At 45.5% G+C, this 21066-nt stretch overlaps 1 protein-coding gene across 1 annotated transcript; it reads left to right on the top strand.

Annotated features, from left to right (window-relative positions):
• Positions 1 to 295: 295 nt before the first annotated feature.
• On the top strand, positions 296 to 19523 carry SCTR (secretin receptor). The gene is given in 16 exon segments (XM_035556099.2): positions 296 to 358; positions 360 to 419; positions 422 to 468; positions 470 to 521; positions 4450 to 4576; positions 7410 to 7520; positions 11927 to 12030; positions 12324 to 12421; positions 13403 to 13535; positions 14228 to 14381; positions 14473 to 14533; positions 15056 to 15125; positions 17745 to 17836; positions 17931 to 18069; positions 18245 to 18286; positions 19326 to 19523. Coding segments are annotated over 16 exon segments (1530 nt in total). The 3' UTR covers positions 19503 to 19523.
• Positions 19524 to 21066: the final 1543 nt, after the last annotated feature.

The following is a 21066-nucleotide window of genomic DNA, read 5'->3' on the forward strand; positions in this document are numbered from 1 at the left end:
GGTCCTCCCCTGGCTGCGCTCTGTGCTAATGACTATTTCCCCTTGATAGATTACCCGTGCCATTGTGGGGCTGACATCTTACACGGGAGCCCTGCTTGGTCCCTTATCATGGGAGCATGAGGAATGATCCTTCCCTACCGACACCCGTCGATAGCAGTGAGTAATAGCCGGGAAGGGAGGCAGACGATAGTAGGAACATGCTCAACAGAGGTGCTGTTATTCTTGGGACAGGAGGCAACTGCGGAGGAGGAGGAGGAGAGCTTGGAGGGCGGACGGGGGGGTCCTGTCATTGCTGATGCTCTCTGGGGCTCGGCAGCTGGAGAGAAACGTTGACTCAGGATGGTCAAAGCTGGGAAGGAAAAAAAGCGAGGAGGGAAAGGAATGAAGTGAAAGGAGCTGAGAGCCAGGCTGGAGAGCACGCAGACAGCCTGGTGACCTCTGATGCATGAAGGATGAAGGAAGCAGACTGAGTGACTATGTGGACCGTCTGGGTGATCATCTTCTGGGTTTCAGCCGTCCTGGTAGGTGCTCGGAGCTATTTATTCCAAATTGCATGGAATCGTGTTGTCTGAATAAGTGCATCTCTATTCCACAAAGTTGTAGCATCATAAATTTAAAATGTCTGTGTATAAGCAGGGATTTTTTTTATTATTCTTGCTTCTGCTGCTTCCCGCACTAATTGACATTGTCCAGATGGCCAGATGCTGGGTGCCTCAGTTTCCCCATCTGCACAAAGAGGACAGTGTTACTAACCTGCTTTGGTAAACTCAGCCGGTGCTGGGAGGAAGGAGGGAGGACTCGATGCCGTTTCGAGAAGCTTTGCTGATTTATATAAGCAAACAGTCCTCTCAGGGGGAATGCCCAGCACTGCCAATGCCTCACTTGACTCAGATTGAAGGAGTGTAAGGTGGTGTTTGCCCCACACGTTTTGGTTCCCTTTTTTTGGCTTTATGCGTTTACTGCGAGTTTAGGTGGTGGACGGCCACTGCTGCGCTCTGTGTGCCCAGCACTGTCAGCAGGACAGCTGAGCGCAGGGTATGATCTCTGAGCTGCTCAGGTGTTTCAGATTTTGCAAAACATAGAAAACCAAGACTGAAATATGCCCAGCTCAGCTGGGAGATGGTTGAACTCTTGGTCAATACAGAGAGTCACTGCAACCACTGGGAAATTCACTCTTTGTCCCAGCAGGGGATTCGGCTTGAACTCTGACAAAAGCTGAGCTCTGCAAAGGTGTTTTAATTGCACAGGGAATGCAATCTGCATTGTTTTGTCTTCTGATTGTGTTCCATAATAAAACAATGACTGTGCTGGTTTTCTTGTCGTTTGGGTTTCTTATTCTTAGGTGCTACCCAAAGGACTCTGTAAATAGATGTCTTTACTCAGGGTGCCACTGAGAGCACCTCCTTCTACTTGCTCTCTTTCTAGTCCTTCAAAATACAGATTTTGTTTACAGCATATAGTCTGGCATCCTTTGTTCTCCCTTGAGCCCTCTCATTAAACTAGAAGCATTTATTTTTGAATTCAAACGTCTGGGAATTCTGTGGCTGCAAATAGTATTCATATTAAACAGTGTTTAGATCCACTCATTCACAGGTTAAGAAATGTAGTTGGCTGTGCTAGTGATATCACAAATTGCAGATTTCTATGCATTCTTGGCATCTGGTTAGCACAACTATTTCTGTTTGGAATGGTTTCAATATGTTACATTTTCTTTAAAGAAATAAAAAGTATAGAAAATAAGAGGATGCCTTGCCCCTTTGTCAAAATCTGACAACCTGGGAGCTGCTTCAGGGAGATATTTAGGAAGAGATGGAGAAACCACACCTATGGGAGCGGATTTTCCTTCTGGAGTAAAAGGTGCCCTCAGGACTCATACGGTGCCTGTACATGAACAAACAGCGGGACACACACAAGGAAGGCACACACGTGCGTGGAGGTGCCAGGGTAGAGGCGTGCTGGGTGCTGTGGGTGGCAGCGGGGCCGAGTGGCCCATTAATGGCAGGTTTCAGGGTGTTCAGCAAATGGCCATGGCCTGTCCGGTCAGATTTGCAGAAAGGAGGGAGGCAGGCTGTGGGAAGCAAGGTGTCTGAGCCAGCACCCGCAGGCTCTGTGCTCTCACTGGGGTTAAAATCCGGTTGCCACCTGGTCTGGTGTCAGACAGGGGTGTCTCTGATCCAGAGAGAAAGGTCAACATCCTTCTGCTGGGTCAAACAGTAATGGGGAGGCATTAACTACACCATGCCCCTGCTTGAGCAACATTTTATTAAAAAAAAAAAAATTGTCTAGGTGGTCTTCACTTCTGGATATGCTATCAGCATGCAGCCCCATTCTAGAAGGAAAATAAAGCAGGCATTAAAAATCTTTCTAAAAGAAAAGCTCGCTTAGGACATACCTTGCTTAAAAGGAAGCAGCACCCGCAGGATGTACATGCTTTTATAAGGTGAAAAGTACTCCTGTTTCTGAGATCATCGCTCAGGGGGTGGCTAATGTTTATTTTTACATGCGTTCAGTATCATGATGAGCAACCCACATGGACACCAAACAGGTTTTGTTGGCTGCTTTAAATGTTTAACACTAATATTGTTTTTTAACGCAATTGCAAGGTAACTTTTGGACAGTTGCATTTGTATTTGTGTATTATGAAAATGTAGTTAATTGCTTTACTATTGGTAATCAAATTCATAATGACAGAGAGTGATAAATAATACATTTTGAAAGATCCGTCAATATTTAGAAATGATCAAATTTAGCCTTCAGCTAACAACTGAAACTACTCAATGCAATTACCTTTCTTTAGCCATGTTACTCCAATTGCACATTTCCAACTTTTCAAAGATTAAATGGATTTAATGTATCTAAATCCTGGTATCAGAGAATAGTTTATTTAATCTGATTTCTTTGCATGAATGATTCAAGAAAATTCATTACATCATGCACAAATGAATGGTTTTAAGTTTCTTTATTTCAGGATGCACAACGACGAAGGAGAAAGATGCTGCAGTAAAATAGAACATACTGATTTGACAAGGCACAAAACACTGCTGAAAATATCAGACTTTGTTCAGAAATGCAATACCCCAAATACTTCCAGCTGAAAAAATTGGGAATTTGGACTGATTTTTTTTTTTCCTAAAACTAATCAGAATGTGATCAGCAATTCTACACTATCAGATAGGTTGAGCAGTAATACGATGATGTCAGGTTACATTTTCCCACTCAGAATGTATTAAAAATTTCCGTCTAAAAAAATTTCAAATAATACATCCCGATGACTTGTTTTTAATCTTTTAAGTATGCATGTATATATACACTTGTATATATATCTGCATATAATTTCTATAGTGGGAATTTATAAAGTTTTGTTGTTGTTAATGAGGCAGGAATTATCTCATTTGTTATAATGGGAACCTGGCTGTATTCAATACTTTTATTGCCATAAATGATGGAACAAGGCAAAAATAGTGAAAGCACTTTTTTCCACTCACTGGGGACCAAGCAGGTCTGTTACAACTGGAAATCAGATTTATGGCTTTTGGTTCAGGCAAATACAGACGTTAGGGGTGCCTAATGTGACTGGAAGAGTGTCCCACAGCGATTCAGGGTGACTTTCTGGATACTGCCTGAAAGCTGAAACATCCCAGGCTCTGGGGATAGTTTTCAGTAAACATACTGCGAGATGTTAAGACTGGGATCTTGTCCTACAAATCATTTTGCACTGGTTTTTAATACATGCCATGTTAATGGTGGGTAGCTGTTTTGTACATTCATTTTGGCCCACCTACATGTAACATTAACCAAACATTTAATTGCTACATCAGGCTTGAGTTAAGACTAACATTTCAACCCTTCCTTGTGAGAAAGGAGGATGGAGAAAGAGGAATGTGACATGGTGTGCTCAGGCCAATTTACGATCAGTTTCCTCGCAAAAAAAAATTCCCTGAGACTCTGCTGTCAGCTTGGCTCCTGCAGCTCCATGATTGGTAGCAGTGAAACAGGCTTGGGTGGTCTGCAGCCAGTGGACATATTTGGGCCAGCCATGCAAGTAAATGTCATCCAGGGAAACAAACTGCAAGGGTCTGCGGTTTGATACTGCCAGAGGTAGATAATTAATTCTCCGTTGCTGTAGGAGCATCCAGCAGTGCCCTGGATGTTTCTGCAGGTTTTGGGAACAGCATCGTGCTCGGGTACTTTATTTAGCAGAATAACAGACTCATTTCTCTCAATAACAACCTCAGCAAATGGGAGCAGACAGGAACTGAATCTGTGGTTGCCTACTGCTATCATAAAAACGCAGACTTAATTAAGAAAATTGACTGTATTTCAAGGAAATACCCTCCACAATCAATTGACGGCACTGCATGGAGAATGTGAGCATAAGGAGGGCAAATCCTGGTGAGGGGGTGCACGTTTTAAGAGGAAAAGTGATTGCACTGCTTTTCAAATTTGTAGATCAGGGCTGCCCCACCTGTCTGTGACCTCCTGAGCGTCCTGAAAAAGGAGGAAGAAAACTGTGCTGAGAGACTGTCCCTGGAGGCGAGGAACAGGACACCTGAAAATGATCTGCTCCTGACATCAGGTAAAGGGTGGGGGAATGTGCAAGATGAAAACCATTCTCAGGTCAGCCAAGTGGCCTCAGTACCCCACAGGAGGCATGCACCCCGTGTGCGCCTCTCGGTGAGGAGCAAAAAAACAGATAAGATGTGTTGCAAGGCTCTGAGAGCAGGATTCAACCTTACTGTGATGGCAAATAATAATCGTATGAGGCTTCAAAGTCAGTGGCTTGGCTGCAGTCTTCACAGCTAGAGAGCACATCAGCAACAAATGGTTGTGAATTGGAGAGGATTTGGAGTTATTCTCACCTTAGACAAGGATATTTTTATAAAGTCAGCCAACTAAATACAAAGTTACTCAACTGTATTTGCCTTCAAAAACAATGAATACCAGCAGCCAACATTTCCATCCCATGGCCTGAAGACTCTCCTTGTTCCTATCTTGCTCTAACTGGCTGTCTGTAACAGACCTCAGCACTGAGGGTGGGTTTGTATCATTCACAACATCTCACAGACTGAACTGATTCTGGATGACTTCTATGGACCGTGAGGTGGTGAGGTCCTCGCCAGCATGGGAGGTGATGGAGTTCCCATGAGACATGCTCAGTGCAGGGTGTCCTGCCAGAGATAAGCTGCCCTGTGGAGCAAGACATGAAGCTTTTGCTTAGTTTCAAAGCCTTCCTCACTAGCAGAGGGTGTTAAGACAAACAAAGGTTTCACCATGACCTGGCCCAGGGGCAGGACTCAGAGGGAAGATCTGCTGCCTGTTTTCATAGCATGCCTAGCCTTTTTCTCTGCCTTTGTGTTTTCCCTTTCAGCCTGATGGGTGTGAGACTGCCCTGGGGCATTACACCGGTATAGCAGAAGTTACAGGGTAGTTCGTGGCAGGCTGGCAGATATTCCGGAATGCAGATTTGACTCATCGAATATAAAAAGAAACTCAATCCAGTTGGATTAAGTTGGATCCAAATGTTAAACATCCCCCTAGATACTTCAATACAGGACACCCCTACCCTCTGTGCCCTTCTCCCGAAGGAACAAGTTAAAACTATAGCACTGCGTTAAACCTTTAAGAAAGCATTTCCAGTGGCCATCAAAATCCCTCTTTAAACTCTGCAAAATGGATCAAACAAGTCACACTGGCATGAGCTTGGGGCTACCCACGTAGCAGAAAGCTTTAAGCTGGAACTGGCCAGAGTGACTAAGCCCCTCTCCATTGCTGTAACTCTGCAAACACATCTTCTCCTGACAGTGAACCCCTCCCAAAATAAAGAGGTGTAAGATGCACAGCTGTCCCCAAGTAATGGCTTCTGAAGAGAGAGCACAGGAATTTCCTTCTGCTGCTCTTTACTCAGAGAGGGTTTGTTACCTTGGTGAATTATAGAATTACGCTTTTATTCCAGGAAATAATGCTTTTATTCTGCACATTTCTCCATCCTTTGTTTATCTGCATGTCTGAGGTCTGCGTGGAGAAAATCCTATACAGGGACTTCAGTTTGAAGAAGAGAAACAAAGCTCTGGGGATCCATTGCCTGCCCTTGGCGTACCATGCAGGGAAAGAGAGCGGGAGCTTTGCAGGATGGTGCTAACCCTCTGTACCCCGTCTTTCCTGCACCTGCTGCCCCAGAAGCTTTGCCTGTTGTGGGTAGACAGCACCAAGTGGAGGAGCAGGAAGAAAGGCAAAGCAAGGGACAAGCTGCCACAGTGCTGTCTCTGCTACACGCACACATCCTTACAAAAACGGCACAAATGAACAGGATTGGTTGCAAGTGAATCAGGCACAAAGTACCCGAGCAGAAAGTGTTTCTTATTGCCCTACAGTATCAGGAAGAGGGATTCTTTATATTTTAGCTCTGCCCTTGTGATGCCAGTGGCCTGGAGGAGGGAGCCCAGCAGGCCTCCAGGCCCAATGGCAGCACTGAAACGGGGCCTACACCAGGCACATAATGCTGTCAGAGGCCTGGTTGCAGAAAAAACATTACCAGCAGATTTTGCCGGAAGACAGGAGAGGATTTACATTTTCCCCTGGCCTGTAAATGTGGTGATCTTCCCTTCACAGCCACAGGGAAGAGCTTAGTGAAGTTTTGCTCTCCGGCAGCAGAAGAGCCATTGACACCCACAGCCGAGCCCAGTCTGTGGTTTATTGGCATTATTCACTCCAGCACTGTCTGGACATAATGAAAGAGATGAAGAAGAGGCAGAGTATTTATGCTTGTACAATGCTGTTCCTCTCTGCCCTTTCCCCAGTATCATTCTGAAGCTGTTTAAACTCCTAGTCACGTTGTGCCTTTTTGTGTTTACACAAGGATTATGTAAGGAAAACATCAGGCTGATTCAAAGTGGAAGCTTTAGAAGGGTTGAAAAGTGAGCTAAATTTTTGACATCTGGTTTCCTTCATCTTTCCAGGGCTATTCACTAGTTACCAGAAGACAGACTGGTAGCCAATGGCCTGGTGCAAGGCTCCCCATGGTCCAACTTTCTCTGTGTTCAGCTGGTAGAGACCAGTGTAGTCAAGGACCAGAGTGGGATGGGTCTGGAGCCTGCAAGGGGATGGTGTGAAGCCAGCAGGACCTGTTCTGTTCCATCTAGGCCTCAATAGGTCTCAGCAGGACTTGTTCTGTCTCATCCAGCTTGCTTTTCAGGGTACTGAGTATCTGTGTTCCCATAGCTGCTTTGGTCCTTGGGAGACGTTGCGTGGTGCTTCATTGTTGGGAGATGTTTCATGGTATTTCATTGGTGAGAGATGTTTCGTGGTATTGCATTTTTTGGGAGATGTTTCATGGTGTTGCATTGCTGGGAGGCGTAGCATGGTGTTTCCTCACTGGGAGAAGTTTCACGGTGTTTCCTTGCTGCCCCCAGGCAGATGTGCTGGAATGTGGGATAACATGAGCTGCTGGCCTTCATCAGCTGTGGGACAGACTGTCGATGCCCCCTGCCCCAAATTCTTCCAGATGCTGACTGGGAAAAAAGGTAATGCTAAAAATACTTTTTTCTTGCTGAGATGTCTTTTGTTAAACATGGTGTTTACAAAAATGTCACTGTCAGGTCTGAACTTGAAGGAAATTATGTCCCTACTTCTTTTAAAGACCAATGGCCACTTAGCAGCTCCATTTCCATCACTAATCTAAACGTGGGAAAGCCTGGAATTAAAGTAGCAAGATGGCTTAAGAGTTTATTTCTCTTAGACAGGCAGAGAAAAATGCAGGAAGTAAATGCTATCCTGAAAAGCAGATTTAACATGGTTTCTTGAGGGAAAGAGTTTTCTTCACACAGTCTCTGTTTATGCAGTTCTGCCTCTTTCCCCTTCTAATAATTCTTAGGCGGCTGATCTCAGCCAAGCTTGACAAAAGGGCAAAAGTTCACACAGCATTAAGCACACACAAGTTTTGGCAAAAACAACCGGCCAGGTAAGGGGAAGAACCCCTTTTGTGCCTCCATCAAGTGGAAATTATGGGGGTTCACCCATAATGTGTGACAGTCTCCACACAAGGATGCAGCACAAATGCACAAGAACTCAAGCTTCATTAGTCCCATGGCTCACCAAACCCCTTACTCAAAAAGAGATGAGCTCAAGCAAGATTTGCTGCCCATTCTTTGAGATTTCTCAGCTAGAAATGAAGTGAAATTTATTCCCAATATATCAGAGTAATTGTGAGTCATTAAGCAGTAGTTTCTGCCTGCTTTCTGTTAATTTTGACTTTTCAACAATGCCTGAGAAATGTACTTACATTTCTCTTCGGTGAGTTAATGATTCGAATCAGAAGAGGGCTCTCCTTTCTTTGGTTATAGGACATGGATTAATGAGATCCGATACTCACAGAAAAGCAGGCAGATTAATTTTATGGAGGGAGGAACAGAAGGCAAAGTATTAGATTGTCTACTAAGGATTAAATAAGTAGGAAGAAAAGCATTTAGTTCTCTTTAAATAAAATCAGACGCAAACCATTTGCATTAAAAGAAATACCATGCTGCTTTCCGTACACAGAAACAGCAGCTGCACATTGAATCCTATAATCTCGTATAAAGACAGAAAAGAAACTATGTAAAGACACAGATCGCTGAGAAAATCATCTGTCGGGCATGTGCTCACAAATTTCAGCACTGTGATACTGAGCCTTAAGTATGTTAAAGGAAATCCCTGCTGGTGCGGCCACTAGAGGGAACTGCTCCCTGCCGCTGCCCTCGCAGCCAGCACCGGCCGGGCAGAAAAACAGGAATTTGTACATCCAAAGGTCGTAATTACATATCAAATGTGCATTGCATTATCTTGGAGATAGATAGTCTAACAGCTTTAAACTTTGGTTGCCTTCCTTACTGAGAAGCTGAGAGCTAAGCCACTTCTGATAAGCACTAATCAAAGTGACAGTGTTCAAAACAGAAACCCAAGACGTGGTTCATTGGCATTTACAGCTTATTTCAGTCTCTGCATCTGGCATCTTGGGTCCAAGTCAGCAATAGTTTATTCTCATTCTCATAGCCACATTCTTCTCTGATTTTGCACTGTGGCTGGCTTTTGACTCATGCATTTAATTACCGCTACAGTTGTTGCCCTGTTTTCAGCAATTTTGCAAAAGAAAAACAAATATCATTTCGTTTGAAAGAAAAGCAAAAGTTTTATTTCCTTGCCACTTACAAAAGAGATGGGCAGCCACAAATGCCAAAGACCCATATGTGAAGGGATGTAGATAGCTCTGAACCCAAACGCTGGTCTCTATGCAGCTGAGCTTTGTGCTGACATCCAGACTTGCATTTGCAGCCCAGACTGTCTGGCCTCTCCCCACATAACAGACCAAAGAAACAAAATAATCTGAAACCTAGTAACATACCAGAAGTTCACAACCCACATCATGTCTCAGGCAAGAAATGGGGAAAGGCGTGATGACTGCGGGGAGTCAGAGGCAGAAGAGGAGGCTGCATAGAATGGCCCCAGTTCCACAGCCATCCCTTTAGCCAGTGCTCCCCCTTGCCCCTGAAGTCCTCCAAGGCACTCAACGTTAGATGGGCTGCAGCCCCTGAGTCTGCTCTGAGTGTGGCATGCTGCAGTTTCCCCAGCATGTATTTCACCCATAAGCAAGCAGCATTGTTAAAGTTGTGCTCACGTCCATCCATATAATAAGCCCTGCATAATCTCCTATGGTTTGCTTGTAATGCAATTGCAAGCACGCACCAGCACAGAACTTCACCTCTCCTTGCCTGATCAACTTTGACATCCTTAGGCGAAACCCGGTTATGGACCTGTTTACAAGCATGACACTCTGCTCCGAGTACATGGGTCTTTAATTGAAGCTGAAGTAGAACATTTGCCACCATACCTCTCATGTGCTGACTACCAAGGCGGGATCACAGAATCACAGAACAGCTGAGGCTGGAAAGGACCTCTGGGGGTCACCTTGTGCAATCCCCTGCTCAAGTAGGGCCACCCAGAGCAGGTTGCCCAGGACCATGTCCAAATGACATTTGAAGATCTCCAAGGAGGAGACTCCAGAACTGCTCTGGGCAGCCTGTGCCAGTGCTCTGTCACCTGCACAGCACAAAGTGCTCCCTGATGTTCGGAGGGAACCTCCTGTGTTCCAGTTTGTGCCCATTGCCTCTTGTCCTGTCCCTGGGCACCACTGAATCTGGCTCCATCTTCTTTGTACACTCCTCCAGGTATTTATAGAGCCTGATGAGATCCCCCTGAGCCTCCCCCTCTCCAGGTTGAACAGTCCCAGCTCTCTCAGCCTCTTCTCATAGGTGCTCCAGTCCCTTGGTCAGCTTGGTGGCCCTGCTTTGGACAGAGAGACCAATGGTTGGCTGGGGAGAGCTCTTTGGGAGAGCTCTTTCTCTTCCTTTTGTTGTTGCTGTGCTGCAGCAGAATACAGAAAACCTGGCTTAAAAAACAAGCCCGGCCCTTTCAAAGATGCTAAGCTGGAACAAAATGTTCATAAAAGCATCAGAATAATAGTTGGGTATGGACACACCCAGAGCTCTCCCCGCTTGGAGATCTCAGCATGTTTGCTGTGCCTTGCTGTTTTACAGAGGTGAGTGCAAACCAAGTGTGGACATGCTCTGAGGTCTCCAGAATTAGCCCAGCGGTATCAGGAGCCCTGACTGTCCTGACAGTCCCAGCAGGGCTCCCAAAAGCATAAACCAGTGCCAAACACTGCTGCATACGCATTTCCCCCTGTTCCCTCAGCACTGCGGGGATGTTTTGCAGAAACTGGATGCCCTACAGTCCCTGTGGCTAAATGTGTAGACAGAAATAGACTTTTATGGTGCCTGCTGTCAAGGCTTCCACTAAGAAGGACTGCTGATTTCAGGTCCTAAGTCCTTGCTAGTACAGCTATTACTGCAGCAGAGCCAGGGTTTTACACCCTCTTTCTAAAGGGTGGCTGCAACTGCGCAGATGCATGTGATTAGGACAGCAGGCAGTGGTTTTATTTCTTTGCGGAAGTTTCTCTTCTCTTCTGCCCATAGCCTAACTGCCTGCTGGGGCCATTTTCTTCGTGTGAGATTGCGAGGGGTATAGGTGCTGGACATGAATGTGAGCATGTTCAAACCTGTCCTGTTTAACCACGTGCAGCTTGGTGGTGATCCATCTCTGTTTAACCACATGCAGCTTGGTGGTGACCCATCTCACCCAGCTTGAGGAGTCAGACGTCCAAAAAGAAGTAGGTCAGACAAACTGCCCTGTGCAGATGTCTGCCTGAAAATGAGATGATTTCTGCAAACGCCTCTTTTTCGCCACTGACTAGAAAGATGGCTGCAAGGGACACACTTAAACTCAAGCATTTTGCTTTCAGAAGTCTAACTTAAGTGAGGGGATTCCCATCCTAGCCTCTGATTTCCAAGTAAGCAAGGAAATCAACTGCCTAAGACAACGCCTGGACTTGGCTGTGGGTACAAGCCTTTTAGTTTCCATTTAAGTCTCCCCAAAAAGCTGTGACCATCTAACGTTTTGTGTTCTCCTCAGGCTGTGACAAACCATAGTACAACCCTGAGGTGGTGAGAATATCCAAGAAAGTATCAGGTTTGTATGGAGTATGAATCCGTGACCGAACAAGTCATATGTTTGCTGATCTTGGAACTCTAGCCAAGAAACACCAGATGTACCGAACAGTATTATTTATGTTGCAATTAATAAAAACACATCCATCACAGTCATCCCTGAGTTGGCAAACAATATTATGACCCACACAAATACACTGGGCAAGTATCAACATAATCAGCTCAGCTGCATTTCACCTCCAGCTATGCCGAGTACACTGCCTGGGGAAAAAATGTTCTCCTTGCTCTTGGAGCAACCCTTCACGTTGGTGAGGATAAGGAGGAGAACAAAGATACAATTGGAAATAGTTACATCTGATTTTGTCTCTTTTGTTGTTGTTACCATACAGGTTTCGTCTATCGAAACTGTACCAGCGAGGGTTGGTCAGACCCCTATCCAAGACCAGATATTGCTTGTGGCTACAATGTCAATGACACCACAAATGAGAAAAGAGTGAGTCCGAGTGCCTATGACCACAGACCTGCTGCTCTGGGGCTCTGGGGAAGGGACGTGCTCAATCTGTTAAGGAGAGACTGAATAATGGGATCTACCCCAGGTGGGGTTGTGGGTATGGGTGTTCTTCAGCACAAATGCTTTCTCAATGAGTTTTGTTCAGTTTAAAACTTCCGTAGCTGATTTTACAAGAAAATCTACTTGATAAGAAATAAGGGATAGCCTTCATTTGGTATGGGCCGATTTCTGCCAGATAGTCAAAGGTAAAGATGTGAATATCTGTTCCCCTGCAGCGTGCCTATTTCATGACCCTGAAGACCATGTACACCATTGGATACTGCACCTCCCTTGTGACGCTGACAATAGCCTTAGTGGTCCTGGCCTCTTTAAGGTGAGGAGAAGCACCGCTGGGTTGCCTTTGGGCAGGACGTCTGGTCATCTCAGCTGACACAGACCCTTCTGTTGGCTTTCAGGGCAAGCTAAACATTGCAGGGTTTCTGAAAACTTTTACATAAATCAGTGATGGAAATGAGCTGAGTCCTGTCTCACAGAAAATGTCAGGTCTGTTCCTCATATTGTGCTCTCCTGTCCTTCCCAACATTTAGTTTATCATATTTTGCAGATTGGAGTTTGCACCATCTCCCTGCTGAGATTTTGCCATGATATTGATGTCCCTGGGGAACAGTGTCTTTCCTCCTACTGTTCTTTACCCCACCCAAGACTGTGGCTAAAACTTTGCTCTAAGAACCAGTGCATTGACTTCTAGAGAGGTGTTGCAGGCTTACAGCAGTGACCTGACAGTAGGTTTATCTTCATACAGCTTTATAACCTGGAATTTGCACTTTGCTGCTTATTCAGTGAAATGAATTTCCCTTACAGTAAATATCAGGGAGGCACCTCTGGTCAGAGGAACCCCAGCTACTCTGCAGACTAGTTGTGAGTCTGCAAGGCCTCCCGAACTGAATTATATGAAGTTGTAACACAGAAAACACTGCAGGCACAAGTGCACTGTTCAGATAAACCAAAGAAATCCATCCAGGTGTGGATAAACAGCAGCTCCTTGGTTTCACGATGCTCTGGGAAGGAGGGACAGAGGCTAGACCAAGTATATTGGCATGAAATCTCAGTTCTTCAGACAACGTTCAGCTTTTTTTAGTACCTGAGTGGAGCAGATGTGCCTTCTGCTTTTCAAGGTCTTCTCTAGGGTATTCCTCTTTGGAAATCCATTCGTCTTCCTTTCACAGACAGAAAAACAGTGTTCTTAAGTTGTCAGTTCAGCATTAATAAGGATTGAAACCTGATGGTTACAGCCACAAGCTTCCTGCTTTGTCTAGGAACGTAACTTCGTAGGAGCTCTCTCTTTTCCTTGCAGAAGACTTCGCTGTACGAGGAACTACATCCACATGCATCTCTTCACGTCCTTCATTCTGCGAGCCTCATCTAACTTCATCAAAGATGCTGTTTTATTCTCCTCTGAAGACACAAACTACTGTGAGGCATACACGGTAACCCTTTGCCTTCCAGCTTACTTCACACCTCAGCTTCCAAGCCATAGTTAGTATGCAGGGCAGAAAATCTTCATCCTAGGTTTCTATTTGTCATACCAGGGCATGGGAGGGGAAAAGTATGTCCTGTCCCTTCTCTGTTGCTCCACCCCATGCGTTAGTTGTTCCAGGCTGAGATTTCCCTGTTTTGGGAGGATTCTGCATGGGTGAGGGCGGTATGAGGATGTAAAAGGGGCCCAGGCTGGATGAAACACACAGAAAACCAGGTGCAGCTAAAGTTAATATGCAGGTATCTACAGTCCCCTCAAGTGTTGACACAGAAGGTACCCACCCAGGTTGGTCTAAAGTAGGTGTCTGCATTCATCAGCTTGACTGCGTTGACTAGATCGCCACAGAAGAGACCAGGAGTTCAGCACATGAACACAGAGACACCTAAATGCAGGTGTCAGAGTCCGTAAACATGGGACACACCACCAGGGTGGAGATTCTTATGTGGATTGTAGATCCTGGTAATGGGGCTCACAGATAGAATATACGAACACATTGAACTTTGAAATATATAAATTTTTCTCTGTTCTTTTTATTAGCGGCATAATATCTTGTAAATATTGGGGGGCACTGGAAGCCATGTTCAGTGCTTTAAACTCTGTTTGAAAATAGATACAAACAAAAATTATCCTCTGTTTCCTCAGGCTGGATGCAAGCTTACCATGGTCTTCTTTCAGTATTGCATTATGTCTAACTACAGCTGGCTTCTCGTGGAGGGACTGTACCTCCACACTCTTCTGGTAATTTCCTTCTTCTCAGAAAGGAAGTTCTTCTGGTGGTTCATCACCCTTGGATGGGGTAACGGCTCTCCTTTTCATATGCATAATTGTCAATTTGTTGTGCCTCTGGGATGAATTTGTAGAGCAGTAACTGGCTTTTCCAATTGCAGGTGCCCCAACTGTCTTTGTGGCTGCGTGGGCCACCGCGAGGCAACTCCATGAAAACACCGGGTAAGTTATTTGGAGGGGGGGTGGAGTTGTGCAGGCTGCTGCAGGGATTTCCTGCTCATTCCTAACCACTGTCAGCCAAGCAAATCAACTGCAATTCAACTGTGTTGCAAGCCTGGTTCCCAGCATAGGCAGAGAAGAAACATCCAGCTGAGCAAGCCGAGAGAGAGCCTCAATTTTAATTTGACCATTTTCAAGGGTGGGAGATGTCCTTCAAGAATGAATTCTGCCCATGATGTTTTAAACACCTGCATTTGATCAGTGAAGCTTTGTTCCTTTCTCTTCTCCCTTGCAAAATTTTGAAAAGTGGATGTAATTCAAGGGCAGGACATACTTTTGCCCAGTGGAAGTGAACGGTTTTCTGTCAAGGTTTTCCCAAAATGTTGCACCAGCTAAGTGAGAACAGGAAATTAATTCTGTAGAAGAGGCAGTGGAGGCCTATCTGAAGTACAAAACAGACTAAATCCCTTTGAAAAGACACCAGTATTTTGATAACTGAATGCACCTTCTCTTCTATTTTTGCAGGTGTTGGAACATTAACACTAATGCCAATACCTGGTGGATCATTAGAGGCCCTGTAGTTTTGTCTATTTTTGTAAGTCTTTTCTGGGACAAGCACATTCAAACTGTACTTTCAAATATTGTGAAGTCAGAGATCATCTATTCAACATGCTTTAGAAGTGTGTTAATGAACTGATCTTAGACATGTGCCTGAACTGGTGTGACACATGAATTACTGCTTAAGCAACTTCTGCTCAGCATGATTTTGTCAGTAACTAATGCCCCGAAGCTAAGTTGCAAGGAAAGCTAGAGTGTCCTCCCAAGAAGCAAGAGCCTGAAGAAGATCAGGTTTCCACATCCTGTTGATTTCATATGAATTTGGCTGGCTTGTGGAAGCTTGTTTTGGACTGTTTCAAGAAAGGCTCCGGAGGAGAAACCAAGTGGCTGTACATTTCAGTACAATAGCCTTTGTGTCTCACGGTCACTGCCCCTCTTGGCAAAGCCAAAAACAACTTGCCTTACATGATCATTAGCTTTTGTTTTGAGCAATGAGAGCGGCTCACAGGCTTCATGCACCGTCTGTTAGTAGACCGCAATTAGGCTATTAAGGCATTGCTCACTGAAATGAGACGTAGGGATTGAAACTCAGTGTGAACCTGCCCAGTACAAACCAGAGGAGATGTTAACACTTTGGCACAAATAATATTCATCACCAAGGGTTTGAACACTTGCTGGTGCTCACCTTTATAGTTTTAAGGTACCAAGGGGCTGCAGCTGCTTCGTGGAGATAGTTCTGCCCAAGTGTGGGCCCTGGGGGTCTGCAAGGATTAATTTGAAGCCTTACTAGAGAAACGTGAGCTGCTAGCTACTCTCAAGTGACCTGCTGACATTGAGTAAGAATGCAGAAGCTGAGGTATTCGTGTTGCCAGTAGGCTCCATTATGTTTACAAATCACAAACTGCAGCACTAGCACACTCTCTTGGAAACGCAAGTATAGGTGGTGGTTTAAGCCCTGCTCCCTTTTACCACTGAGTAATTCTTCACCCCCACAAGAAAAACAGAAGACCACACAAAGTGATTCAGGATCAACGAGGCCACAACATTTATTTTCCCTAATGAAAAGGAGCTGCTCAGCAATATTTAAATTCCAACAAGGCCCAGAAGTTCTGCAAGGTGAAAATCACAGTCTTCGTTTATCTTTTGAGGGCCACCCACTATCCCCTTGAAACCCTGATCACATCTAGCCAGCTGCCTTAGGCAGGAGCTGTCTGCATGGCCCTGCCTCCTTACCTAACAGAGGCTTTTCTCAAGCCCATAGCTACAGATGCAAACAAGCAGCCAGTCCTTGAGAATTCAGATCTAATCTCTTTATTCCTCACAGCACACAGTCCTTAGCAGTTCAAAGGGCAGAAAATCAACACTGATAAGCTCCTTTGTCCTCCCAGACTAACACGCTTGCTGTGCTGCCCACTGGCAATTCCTCCCAGCGGGAGTCCCACAGTCCTCCCATTCCCAGTGGATTTTCATCAGCAAAAAGTCCTGCACTGCCTACAGGGCTCAAGTCTGACCTGCTGGGTTAAAAAAACACCAGAATCCTCAGACCCGAGCCCCCTTTCCCCCCAAGACCCCCACCGTATCTCACTGCCTTTCCTTCACATTCCCCACCCCAGCTCCTCACAGCTCTGCTCCTTCCCTCACCCCCAGCTCCCAAACTTTCAGCCTTCCCCACCCACCCTCTCCAGCCCAGACCACACAGCCATTCTTGCTTCCTCTTCACCCACTAATTTCGGGAGCCCCCCTGCCCCAGGGACACCCTGGGTCTGTCCCATCCAATGTTGATCCCCATCTCCTGAGGAAACCCACCACCCCAGAGCCCTGCACACACAGGCCGCCATGAGGTGGTTGCATGCCTTTAATGGCGCTTGTATGTGTCAATACACGTAGGGAAGGGTTGAGGGCCCGGCACGGGAGCTTGTGAAAGGTGCTGTGGGCGTGCAGCCGGGTGCTGCTGGCCCCATTGTGGTGCCGATAAGGCCAAGGGTGGCTGGGCGCTGCTGTGAGAGTAGGCACGGCCTCCCCTGCTGCTCCTGTTCTGTGTCAGGGGCTCGAGCCCACAGAAGCAGCCATTGTTTCACCCGTGCTCAAAAGCAGCGGTAGATCAGCGTCTTTACGTGGGATCCACCCTCAGAGATGGGGGTTTGCAGAAGGAAGGACTGCCCCAGCTCTCCCCTGTCCCCACTGTTAATGGCTTTGCCTCCGCCATCCAAAACTGTGCTGGTGTTTTCAGCAGGGAGCAAAGGGTGCGCGCAGGTGGTGTTGGCAGCCAAAGCAGGGCCTGTGGCCTCATGCCCCAGCGCACACAGGGGCTTCCCCAAGGCCCCTCCTGGCCCCTTTGCACTTCAGTGATTTCTCCTGGTAATAAGCCCTGACCATAGCTAGCAAACTGTGGAAAAACCAGACAGTGTCCGAGCCCTGAGTGGCTGGGCAGGCTGGAGAGGCATGGGACAGGGTTGGGCATAGGGATGGGGAAAGGGACATCTGCAAACCCACAGGTCAGCCCCAGCCCCAGTTCTTCCTGCTCAGCCAAAACGCTTCAAACTGGATCTGCTGAGACCTGGCAGCTCACTTTTGGTTATGGGGCACTTTTGTTGTTTGCTTATTTTATTTTTTCATATCCTTCATTTTCTTTTTATTTCTTTCTTTTTATTTTCAGATTAATTTCATTCTTTTCATCAACATTTTAAGAATCCTGATGAAGAAGCTCAGCTCACCTGAAAGACGGAGCAGCGATTTCAACCAGTACAAGTATGTCCTGCACACTGTGACTTTATACCACGTCAACCCACCAGGCTCCTCTTGCCCCTTCTACACTCGTTTTCCCCTTTGTTTCCACTCCCAGGAGGCTTGCCAAGTCGACACTCCTCCTCATCCCGCTCTTTGGGGTTCACTACATCATCTTTGCTTTCTTCCCCGAAGACACAAGTAGTGGCACAATGGAAATTCAGCTGTTTTTTGAATTGGCTCTTGGATCGTTCCAGGTAATAGTTGACATGCTACTCTTTTCTTTAAGTAATACGAAGTATAACGTGTAGCCCTGCGCAGAGGCCCAGTGGCAATAACAAGCTGTCTGATTTCCTTTGAGATATATCATCTGAATTTAAAAGCTGAAACTGCAGTTCTAATTCTGTGACCATGGTTCTTTTTATCTTTCAGGGTTTTTTCGTGGCTGTACTTTATTGTTTTCTTAATGGTGAGGTGAGTTTTGTGTAGATAACATTTTTTTTATTGCTCAAGTATATCTCATTAATTAGTAGGGTATGTTTTCTCCAATGAATTACATGTTTTATCTGACAGTTTTCTTCCCAGCTACTTAACATCACTCCTGAAATACCTCCCAGACCTGGCAAACCTAAGTAATCATACGCCAGATGCAAACTTCATCTCTCATCTATTGCAACCCTTTCCTAAATCAGATAGCATTATTACTGTCTGGGAGTGGAGGGTGGGAGAACCATCCCGCACACGGTCACACTGAAAATCAGAACCTGATTCTGATGTATGATGGTATGATCTGTCATCCTGTGTCTGTTTTTGTTGCTTGATCCTTGGGAGGGAATTTAGCAAAAGCTGTAGCAAGTCCAAATCTATTAGGACTCTCATAAGGTAAAGCTTTTGGAAGAAGGTCTGTTGCCTTTGTGGTTCTATAACTCCCAGGCTCCTGGGCTAGAACTGGCACTCTAAAATACTGCTGCTGGTAGAGGCAAGGAGAAATGTTATCCAGACCTGGTAGATCCTGAGGTTATTGGAGGGAAGGAAAAAAACCCAAACTGTTAGTTCCTAAGGTTGGAAGGAAAAGTTGATTTGAAAGGGAGGATGGGTTTGAAAAATGTTGAATGGTGCTTTAACAGGGTTTCAGAAAAAAAAAAAAAGTTGTTTTGAAAAGAAAATCCACATTTTTTTCACCTTTGTGTCAAAATGTCCTGTTTTGATAAAAAAAATAAAAATCTTTGACAAATCCAAACCGGACACTAAGGCCAGCTAGTCTGCACAAACAGTTTCAACACCAATTAAACAGAAAAACAGGTTCACAGAAAATTGTGTAGCTGCAACAGCCGTATCACTAGAAGTGACAAGAAACAGGCCCTACCCTAATCCCTTAAACTGGGGGTTAAATAAATAAACCCAAACCTTGGCAAAGGTAACCATCTCTCCTTTTCCTGTTATACTGCTCTCTGCAATGCTGGGCTCCAAGATAAACTAGCTGAACCAAGTATTTTGTGATCTTTCTACCTAGGTTCAGCTGGAAGTTCAGAGAAAATGGAGGCAGTGGCACTTAAGCAAACACTTGCGTCAGCATCTGAGCACCTCAGCAAGTAACGGAGGAAGTGGCTTAACTCAGGAGATGCAGGTAGTGAAGTCGAGCCCACCACAGGACAGGAGAGCAACCCTCCAAAGATCAAGCATGCTTTAACACTTCACCCTTGAGGGATACCTCCATGCTCAGGTGCACGTGGTTAAATCCCATGGACTGTGCTGGGAGTCTTGTGTATATATCCGAGAGCGGGACTTGGCTGTGGATCAGCAGTTCTTGAAGCACATCTGTTCGTCTATATCCTGTGTAGCACCGAAGTTATTTTGCAAGGCAAAATGGGCCAAAACATTCTGCTCTTCCTTGGGTTTCTGGCCACAGTCATTTGTGTTTCTTTCCACACCAATATGTTTAAGCTGCTATTTCTACCTTAAATGTAGCCTCTCATTTTCCACGTGGCTCCCTTCCAATGCTAGGCCAGGCGGGTGAGTTTTAGATGTTTTGTATTTCTTCTGCTGTTGAAGCTAGGAGGATATTCAGCTTTGTAAGATGAAGGTTGCATACCGTCCTTTAACACAGACTATGGGTTTGAAATACAAAGTCACTTTGTGCCTGAAGTTTACCAAGGTTCAAAATCTTTCTGTTGTGGTGGAACGATGATGGACACTGAAAATATAAAGCACATCTGAGCTTCTCGTTCCACTCTGATTGTATACTCATTGCTCAGGTATTCTTCAGCGATAGTGGCAGCATCAAAGTTTTCTCCCTTTGCCTCTTCTAACAATGGTGATCTTGGAAACAGCAGTGGTCCTGTTTGGGTTTCTGTACAGTTTTTGAAAATATAGAAGCTATTGTAGCAAATTCCAAGAGTGGCCGTGAAAACTGCCCTGGTTTGAATTGCAAAGGGGTGAAAGAATTCAGCTGACAAATACAGTCAGTCGGGTCTGGTATTTGATTTTTTATCTCTATTTACCGAGTTGAGGCAATTCTTGCCTAGCTTTCCTTGAGGGCAAAGATGACTGAACAGAAAGCAAGTGGCATTTATCACCTTCTCCCCTCTCCCGGTCACCCATATGACATTGGCAAAATAAGCACAGCTCTGCCAAGCGCTGACTGAGTGGCGCTCCCCAACTGCTCTGCCAAAACCACTCAAATAAACTTCTATTTACAGCAAGCCCTCATGGCAGGTTTCTGCCATTTCACCAGAAGACAAACATGCAGAGAGATTCAAAAGATGCCTTCAAAGCTGAATTACCTGCACCGAAGCGATTTGTTGAGTGCTGTTATTAGCGCTGCTTCAAACTGCAAGATTCAGGACAGGAAAAATACCATTATTTTCTGCTGGTGTTGACAGATTGCACAGCCTGTGTTCTCCTGATCAGCTGGGTACCGTGGCTGGGCTGGGACAGATGCCTTGACAGGGGGAAGGGTTTTGTATTCGCTCAGCCTCCTCTGCCTGTTTGGCTTTGCCTGCCGATGCTCGTCACCCTGCAATGGGATAGCTGAACCTCTTAACACCAGAGGAAAAAAAAAATCAAGTACAAATCAGTGAACTGGAAAGAGTTCCCACGAATTAGTCCTAAACTTACGTTTTTTGGAAATGGCAAGGTTTTGAGTCGGCTTAGTCCTTTAACTCAGCCAAAGCCAGGAAGCAGAACAGAATCAGTCCTGTGACAGAGAAATTAGATCCCTCTCTGTACACCTTTGGGTAAAAGCTCTTGCTTCT

Source organism: Cygnus atratus, chromosome 6, assembly GCF_013377495.2.
Source record: "Cygnus atratus isolate AKBS03 ecotype Queensland, Australia chromosome 6, CAtr_DNAZoo_HiC_assembly, whole genome shotgun sequence".
Taxonomy (NCBI): Eukaryota; Metazoa; Chordata; class Aves; order Anseriformes; family Anatidae; genus Cygnus; species Cygnus atratus.